This window comes from Etheostoma cragini, chromosome 5 (genome assembly GCF_013103735.1).
Source record: "Etheostoma cragini isolate CJK2018 chromosome 5, CSU_Ecrag_1.0, whole genome shotgun sequence".
In the NCBI taxonomy this organism is placed as follows: domain Eukaryota; kingdom Metazoa; phylum Chordata; class Actinopteri; order Perciformes; family Percidae; genus Etheostoma; species Etheostoma cragini.
In genome coordinates this window covers 521,222-531,036 of record NC_048411.1, presented here as the reverse complement: position 1 = coordinate 531,036, position 9,815 = coordinate 521,222, and the positions used below count along the sequence as shown (strand labels likewise).

The 9,815-nt window shown below is 40.3% G+C and overlaps 1 protein-coding gene across 1 annotated transcript in view; it reads left to right on the top strand.

Moving 5' to 3' along the window:
- Nucleotides 1-2,046: 2,046 nt before the first annotated feature.
- Nucleotides 2,047-9,815, top strand: part of tet3 (tet methylcytosine dioxygenase 3) — a 37,632-nt gene continuing 29,863 nt past the window's right edge. Inside the window, exon 1 of the mRNA XM_034873064.1 lies at nt 2,047-2,436. Within this exon, the coding sequence (XP_034728955.1) occupies nt 2,062-2,436 (375 nt within the window). The 5' untranslated portion in view covers nt 2,047-2,061. The remainder of the gene's footprint in view (nt 2,437-9,815) is intronic.

Genomic DNA, 9,815 nt, shown 5'->3' with positions numbered 1-9,815 from the left:
GACAGATATCCATCCAATTTCCACATAAAAAGCGCTGGTGCTCGTAAAGGTCCCATGACACGGTGCTGTTTGGATGCTTTTAAATAGACCTTAGTGGTCCCTAATACTATATCTGAAGTCTCTTTTATAGAGACCTTAGTGGTCCCTAATACTATATCTGAAGTCTCTTTATATAGACTTTAGTGGTCCCCTAATACTGTATCTGAAGTCTCTTTTATAGAGACCTTAGTGGTCCCTAATACTATATCTGAAGTCTCTTTATATGGACCTTAGTGGTCCGCTTAGACTGTATCTGAAGTCTCTTTTCACATGGACCTTAGTGGTCCCCTAATACTGTATCTGAAGTCTCTTTTATATAAACCTTAGTGGTCCCCTAATACTGCATCTGAAGTCTCTTTTTGCATGGACCTTAGTGGTCCCCTAATATTGTATCTGAAGTCTCTTTATATAGACCTTAGTGGTCCCCTAATACTGTATCTGAAGTCTCTTTATATAGACCTTAGTGGTCCCCTAATACTGTATCTGAAGTCTCTTTTATATAGACCTTAGTGGTCCCCTAATACTGTATCTGAAGTCTCTTTTATATAGACCTTAGTGGTCCCCTAATACTGTATCTGAAGTCTCTTTATATAGACCTTAGTGGTCCCCTAATACTGTAAACTGTATCTAATGCAAATTCTCTGGGTGGGCAAAGCAGAGAAAGGGGAAGTAACCTTTCCCCTAATGACCTCATAAAGGGGAAGATTCCAGATCGGAGCTTTCATTTTCGCAAAGGCAGAGCAGGATACCCAAGGCTTGGTTTACACCTAGCACCATTTCTAGCCACTGGGGGACCATAGACAGGCTGGGGGAATGCATATTAATGTTAAAAAACCTCAGAAAGAGAAATCTTCATGCCATGGGACCTTTAATACCAGGAAGTGGTCCGCTGCAACTCTCAGTTCTTTTAAATAAAGCCTGAAGACTTTTCTGTTTGAAGCTAAATGGTTTCAAATTCTTACACTACACTGTCACTGTTTTATTCTATTTGAGCTATTTTAGCTATTGGATTTTCTATTCTCTTTAACATTTTATTTTAATTGCTCTTTAATGCATTATGTAAAGCACTTTGAATTGCCTTGTTGCTTCAATTAAAGAATAAACCTCCCTTGCCTTGCTTTACAAACATGATCACACATCTTGCTCCGCACCTTCAGCTTGTGCAACTGTACCGGTTAAAAGTTCACTGCTAACGTCAGTTATCAGACTTGATAGCAAAATAGTTGCACAATGTGTTTTGAGGGCATATGATCACAGTCGTAGACATACGTCTCTGTTAAAAAGAAGATGGCTACATGTATATTTAGATTTATCACACATGTATGTTTAGATCATTTATGTGGGGAATATCAAAAGACATAGTCCCTTAAATGGACACAGAAAAGTGTCCTTAACAATTCAGTTGCTCATTACAGTTGATGGAGAGAGATGCTGTACACACTGACCATAAGACAAACGTTCTGGATTGGATTAAAAAGTGGATTAAGACATTTTTGTTTTATCCCTTTGACTTTCCAGACTGTGGCCAGGCTGTGCAGACACCGCCATGACTCCTCAGGCTCCAGCTACACTGCCATGGTGATGGTCTGCCAACCATCCCAAAGGGTAGCTGGGAAAGATGGATTCCATGCTTCAAATTACAGCCAGGATTCTCCAGGGCCACCAACGGGTGACCAATACCACAGTATAATAAATAAGCAATGTCTGGTGAACTAAGACTAGAAAACAAGGTTACATTGAGCTAACTTTTTGGGGCCACAGCTCAGAGAGTCAGGGGGATTTAGGCTCCAGATTGCTTAATATCGAGATAGACACTGTCAACAGCACAGACTGATCCAAGACCAGTCCAATCTTCCAGCCAAGCTTTGATTTTAAGACCAGACAAACTTGCAGCCAAATACATGCGATTCGTTTGAATGGTGTTGATTTTAAACTCCACTTTTTAAACTTCACTGTGTTCATCCGTGTTTTTACACTCTCGTTATTTAAGAGACAACATAGACATAAGTGAGGACCGTCACCATGCCCAGGCCAACGGCAGGGCCTGGCCCGCCATCTGAGGACATTTATGAATTGTCAATGGACGAAGAGGACGCTCAGTCTCTCCATTTGCACAGAAAATCTTTAGAGAACACGTCTCCTCTGAGCAAATATATTGAGACTGAACACCAGCAAGCAGGGCTCTTCTCTCTGTCTCCCTTCTATGCCTCTGTGGACCCCACTGGTGACCTCCACAAGAAAAAGAGGAAGAAATGTGGCAACTGCACTCCCTGCCTCCGCAAAGAGAACTGCCGTACCTGTGCAAACTGTCTGAACCGCAAGACGGGCAAGCAGATCTGCAAGCTGCGCAAATGTGAACAGCTGAAGAAGAGACGGAATGAGTGGGAGGTGAACGAGGTACAGATATGTTTATTGTATAATACTATTACAGTGATTGTTTATGGGAATACTATATTAATATTAGCATCTCAATAGTATTAATAATTTGAGACAGTGCTCTGCGATTCCAAAACTACCTTGAAACACAAAGTCTCACACCAGGGGGTTTCTCAGTAGAAGCAAGTTCTGTTTTTAGCCAGCTGATTGTGGTTGTTGTGTCAAGTTAAAGGTACGTGAGCAGATAATTAGAGAAGAGCAGGGAGTGTATCCATTCAGCCACCTGCTGCAGTACTTTCCTGACAGACCATTACAGATGTCACAAACATCTTGTCTAGGCTGTCCATTCAGATAGATAGTATTAGGTGTTGTAGCTGCTGCTGCTACTAATTGCATTCCTTATCTGTCATGCCTAGACCTGTTTGTCCTCAGACTGGGTTTAGAGGGCCAGTTAGTTGCATGTGCCATACATTCAACGTGCGTACATGTTAAAGCACTTACCCAAATGACACATACTAAAATGCTAGATGTGACACTTTTTTCCAAAACTCAAATCTGTAAATGAACATCTACAGTTTAGCATTGTTCTCTCCTACTGTCTGACTTGTGTTTATCAGAGTCGGAATGGATGGAAGAGATTGTTCTGTTGACTCAAATATATTTATAGAGCACACTTCACACAGTGACACAACTCTGTGTGGTTAAAAACGTGATTAAACAATTACTGGTTTAACTACAACCACTAAAACAAGCATTGTAACTGTAAAAAGCTACTTTGATGGTGGAAGTGCCAGGGGTATTTTGGTGCCAGACATCAAATAGAAATACTTGTGTTCTAATACATTTTATTGCTGTTTCTTTTCTATTAATACTTTTTCAAGCAACAAATCCAAACATGTTCTCATTCCAGCTTGTCCAACGTGATGACTTTCTACTAGTATCTGTATAAATACATAGTAAACTGATTACCTTTGGGTTTAGGACTGTTGGTTGGACAAAACAAGACATCACACATTGTAATTGTAAAAAATGGCTATCTTTCTCCATTTTCTGAAATTGAATAGATCATAATAAATACCCAAATCACGTAAACATTCAGTCAGTTACCTGACCTAAGTTACCACCTTAATCTAGGTTTATCTTGTCCTTGTTTGAGTTCTGCCACTGATCTATGTGTATTTTCGGAAGATGTTGGAGTCGGCACATGCTCTAGCTTACTCTGTGCTCTGCCCAACTCATTTTCCTTAAGGAAGGTTGAGGTTGGGGAGCTGGAAAAAAAGACTCTTACAGGTAGACTGCTCTAAGGGCCCTGGGTTAGATGGGATCTAAGATCTCCTCGGTTTTTTAGAAGATGCCGCTGCCCAAATAGTCCCTTACATCTCCCCTCTTTTGTTAACCTCTCTGTTGAATCTAGTGTTTTCCCCATATCAGTTTTTTTTCTGAAAAGTTGGTCAATGAGCAATTTTATGAATACATGTTTAAATTCCAATCCAGATTCATAAAGTCACATTATACCAAATCATGCCTACTCTATTTATCCAACATCATACGCTGGTAAATAGATAACGGAAATCTTTAGAGAGCATCCTGAGCTCAGAGCTATATTCTGTAAACAACTGGCTGATTGATAATATGCTATCCCTACATTTTGGTAAGGCAGAGCCATCATGTTTGGTTCAAAATACAGATTGAATAGATGTTCAGAATTTAGGGTCCTTTTGAATAATGTTGTGGTAAGTGCAAAAGCGTCAGTAAAATACCTGGGATAGGTAGATCACAATCTGTTGAGCTTAACTGGCTCCCTGTTGAGTTTCGTGTTACGACGTCAAGACTGACCATCTTTAAAATATTGTTTGATACTGTCTACATTTTTTTGTTCTGCCTTATAACTAAAGTAAAGGACACACACAATATTTACATGCGTGGCAGCATATCTGACCTGTGTCCTTAGATTTAAGACAGCGTTTATAGGGGCACTTCAGTGGAACAAGTTAGATCGGCATATTAAAGTCATTTCCATACTGAACTCTTTTAAAAAGACAGTCAAGGCCTAGTTTTTAGAGAGGGCAGCAGAGTCGAACAAAAGGCAATTTACCGTTTTCGTATTGGATGTCTTTTCCTGTGTAAGGCATTCTTAATGCAATTAAATAAATTAAATCAAATTCCCACACATACTCATGTATTTAAAGTAGAAATTGGAACTTCAATAGTGAGAAAACCATAGGCGCACACCCACTTTTATCTACTTTAAATGTAGTGAATCTAGTTATAATAAATATGGAGAGCATGAGTATTTGCTTGTTGTGCTGAGTGCTGAAGATGCAGATGGGTAACCTTTGTTGTTATATATCCTACTTAAATATTGTCTTCAAGATTAATAAGTGAAAAAGTTTAAGTCTATTTGAACCGACTTTGTGAGTGGACAGTTCGTGCATGTTTGCATGGCTGAGAGACTGTGAGGGCTTCCAAACAGCAGCAGTGGAGAATTCCTGTAGTTGCCTGGGCTTTGTCCTTTGACCTCTGAGGCTTTGAATGAGAGTGGGGGTTAACCTTAGGCCAGTATCTGTTTGTGTGTGTGGGTGTGCAAAGAAAGAGAAAGACTGCATGTTTTTAAAGAGTGCACTTATATGTGTTAATGGAAGTGCACGTGTGTGTGTGTGTGTGTGTGTGTGTGTGTGTGTGTGTGTGTGTGTGTGTGTGCGTGAGCGTGTGTGGCTTTGTGTGTGGCTTTGTGTGTGGCTTTGTGTTTGTACGTGCCTCCGTGCTTAAACTGGGGGGATGGGCTGTAAAGTCAAGGAGGAAGACGGGAAGATGCAGTAAATGATCAGCAGTATTGGAGGAGGAGAAGCAGGGAAAACCAGACTGGGCTTGAAAGCATGACCAAGCATGAAAGCATGGCCACTTATTTACTGCTTTTCCTAGGCCTGGCAGCCAGTAAAACAAACATGTTACCAACGTCCCCATACTGACTAACTTCCATACACAACATGATGACTAAACGGTGTTAGGTGGCCTTTTGTAATGGCAAGAACTATAATGAGCAGGCGCTGTTATATAATATTGATAAGGTTGCACCAGGTCTTTTGAATGCAAATACTATTAAGAATATTCCTGAAATGAAATATGCAGCATAAGTCAGAACATTTACAACAGTTTCCAAAACTTAGCTATTTCCATGCTCCAATATTCAGATTTCATTATTATGCACAATGCATAATTTGAACATTTTTAAACTTTTGGACATAGGACATAGAGCTTCACAACAGCACACTAAAATGTTGCTTTATGATGGAAAACGTTTGCATGTTTGTGGGAATCCATTCAAAATGTATTTTACGAGAATCCATTTAGATTAAGGGCTTCTCATATCAAAGTAGTATTGATTAAGTAAACGCAAGGGTCAGAATATAGTCATTAAACGGCTTCTTGTCCATTAGTGTTCAGAGTGTAGCATCTCCTGGGTGATATTCATGTTTATATTAAAAGACTAGTGACTGCCTGACATGCCAAGGCTTATCTACTTTGGCTTTTAGTTTTTTCTGTCCAATGTTCAAGATAGGTTTCTTTACATTGGGTTTTAATTGTTTTTATTCTGATTGCTGTTTGGAGAGCACTGTTGTTGTGAGGCTGCTCCTAACCCAACTTCTTGAGTTTGGATAACTTTGGATAGTAGGGTTTTCGGGGGCTGGATTTCAGGTTTTTTAACCACCTGACTTTATCAGTCTATCAGTGGGTATCTGCCTAGTTCGGCTCTACATGCATTTGTTGGTGTGTTTCTGTGTACATGTAGAATGTATCTGCAGAATTCTGCATGTTCAGATTCTGGTGGATGTTGGTCCCCCGTGGGTATAGCTCTGATGACTGAGTGGACCCCATACCCAATACCCCATAACCCTACAGCGCAATGGGCTTATTGAGGAAGAGGCAGCAGGAGCAGCACATTGATCCAACTCAACAGCAAGCTCATGTAAAAACACAAAAAAACTAATAAAAAAAAGGCTGACTTAAATTTGAACCCTGCCGAACACCTGTTCTGAGGGAAGAATTAAGTTTGTTTGTCTCCAAGTTTAACAGCCCAAATACATTGATTCAACTAGATTTTGCCCCGTATACCAGTGTAGAAGTCTGTATAAGAGCCTTCTTGAAATCAATAAAACGGTAAAAAAGTGAATATCTTACCATTTGTGTTCAGATGTACATGTTTGTTAATTAATGTGTGAAGAGTATACATATTCGGTTGTGTGGTACTTTGGGAGAAAGCCAATCAGACTTTTGCTCAAGATGGAGTGTTCCTCAAATCAATCTGGTGTTCTTTTATTTAGAACACTACAGAATGATTTATCCAGACAGCTGCTGACACAAAGGCCTTGGTAGTCATTAGGTTCTGATTTGTTCCCATCTTATGATAGGGAAATGAGGCCTTTCCACCAGGTTTAGTCTAATTCTATCTTTAACACTGTATCCTGAATCTCTGGGTTGCTACATTTGAGCATTTTCTTTTTAATTCTGTCTGTGTGGTCAATAATTCCCAAGTTAATCAAGGGGGGTTTGGTTGTAAGGACCCAAGCACCAACAAGACTGCTTGAATACTAATTTCGAAATGTGGGGGCATATTCATATTTATATTTCTTTTATAATTTTAATATATATTGTAATTTACAATTTTCTGAATGTTCATATATAATATAGGACTATATAGTACTACTGAAACTGTCCAATGGTTGCTGATATGTCATCTGGGGGCCTGTTCATCTCTGCTTGCAGCTGTAATCTTTAATTGTTTGGAATTTTCTTTTATAACATATTGATCTGAATTGATTTATATTGGTATGTTTTTGTACAGCTTTTCAAAAATGTGCCGACCATTTTGGATAGGTATTATTCAGTGATTTCTGAATGAAAATAAGCAGAATCTACTGGGCTGTATATATATATACAGTACATATATAGAGAGATATAAATCCCTTTCAGGTATACCTAGGGTTTGATCTAACCTCACCTAAATGCGATTTACCCTGTTTTACTAGTGAGATCTTGTGGCAAAGATCTACTTTATATATGAATATCCCTCCTCCCCCACAATCCCTTCATCACTGCCCTCTGACCTCTCAATGGATGTTAGCAGCTGAGTCCCTTATTGCCTGGCAACCACAGCCTCCATCTTCTACCACGACAGTTGCTCACTGGTGTACCATGTGAATATGGGCAGCGCCTTCAATTTCATACAACAGTTCAACAGATTAAATGTGACCATACGAAATGTGTTTTACTCACAACTGTTTACATTCACAAAACACATTCTTACTTAATAGCCTGGTTAAGAATCCATATGGTCAAAATGTCCATAGAGTTTTCTTTCCAGGTACACCCCTTGAAACACCCCAAATCCAAAAGTTTAAGGGTCTGGCATCGAGTAATGAAAGTTGCCCATCTCGAGGGGCGGCACCAAGCATGCATTTGGAAATCTCACTGCACGCAATTGGATGACACTAGGACCAATCACAACAACACACAAGGTGAAGAATCCAGAGCCCCGTATGCTTAGCTACTGGCGGAGCTAACTGGTAGATTAAACTGTCGTCATCTGGTCAGCTGGCCTCTGGCCCCGCCTATATCAGATACACCGATGTGATTGGTGCAGCTCCCCTCTGGCCTGCCTACATCACATACACCAATGTGATTGGTGCAGCTCGGTCTCAAGGGCATAGTTAATGAGCAACATTGCTGAATGCCAGAGTAACTTGCTGAACAAATTCAAATTCTGCTCTCGCAATAACTCTGGATTTCTAGGGTAAGAGTGGAGTCAAAAGAATAAGCAAACTAGCTTAATCAATACAATAAATTAGACAAGTTAGTCTAATTAATACAGAAAATAATACAATGCCATACGCAATCCGAACGGCTATAATGAGCCTCCCTCCACTGTGTGCGTATGTTCTGAGTGTGTTTTACTGTGGGGTTAGTCAGTTTGCAGGTCTAAAATGTGAGTAGATAACAGTGACCTACAGGGCATTTATGACTGAAATTGGGTTAAATGAAGGCATGTGTATGTCAGGATTATGGCGCTGTCTAAAAGTAGATAGGATTTGCGTCTGTGAGTGAACGCTGTATGCTCTGTCAGTGATTGAAAGGTGTCCAGTAAAGCTCTGAAAGAGGAGGGACAGTTTGATCGAGGCGAGATGTGCTCATTGTGTTTCTTCCTCTTGATTCTGCATACGTTATTCCTACAAAGACAACTATTTCTAACGAGCCTCCCCTGACAGGTGGTGCTTAGATTCATTACATAAACTATTATTATTAATTCACAGTTACTCTAACTGTTACGGCTGCCTTTACCAAAACGCTTGTACTGCAGCTAAGCCGCTATGTGCTACCACTACGCCGGCCACCTGTAACGAAGCAGCCGCTCTCGCTGTCCAGCTTTTCACAAACACGCCCTCTTCTTACACATAAACACACACACACTTACACACATTCATACACACACGTGGCCCGTCTGACGTCAGCAGAGGGGGTTTCCCATGCCATATGAGAGTGTCAGACAGAATGCTGTGTCACTGTGTGGCTGCCTTGCATCACGACGCCACACTTCAGCCCCCTCTCTCTTTCCGATTCTCTCTCTGTTTCTGTATCTCTGTCTGCCTCTCACTTTCTGTCCTTTTGCCTTGATCCGCCGTGTCTTCGCCAGCCTGCATGAACTTTCGCTGACTTTGTCTTGTCTTGCGGCGGTTACTAATCCAGCAGCCCTTTTCACTCTGGCACCACTTTGCACACAATTTGTTTTTGATAAACTTCCCGTTTCACAAAAGGTGATCATTTACAGTTTTTAAAAGGGCTTTGTTAAAAAAGAGAAATGCATCTAGCAACACACGGTTACTGATTTGGAAAAAAAAACATTTCCCCTTGGCTTTTGTGGTTCAGCACTCTGGCAAGAACACACAATGATGTCTGGTTTAAAAAGGTTCAAGCTGAAGATGATCTTTCACACGCAGAATATAAAAATTACAAACACAGGTTTTCAAAATATACTTGGTATGTCATTCTCGCATAGACTGTGTAACGGAAAAGAAACCCCGGCAGCTTATAAAGTATTAGCACGCGTATCCTTGGAGATCACTGTATGTGAACATGATCACAGCTGATGATTTGTAATATTTTGTGACACCATGTCCTTTTGCTTATGGCACTTATGTAGCTTTAATGTGTACGTCTCTTATAACATCACAGAATAACTAATTTTCAGTGTCTTCACTTTCTTTGAGTCAGCATGTTGGGCTTTGCTGTGTAATTGTGCACTTTTCCTGTCAGCCGGGGGTTGTGATGCGGTTTGAGAGGGTCTTAGTCAAAATAAATGTGTGATGTGTGTGTGTGTGTGTGTGTGTGTGTGTGTGTGTGTGTGT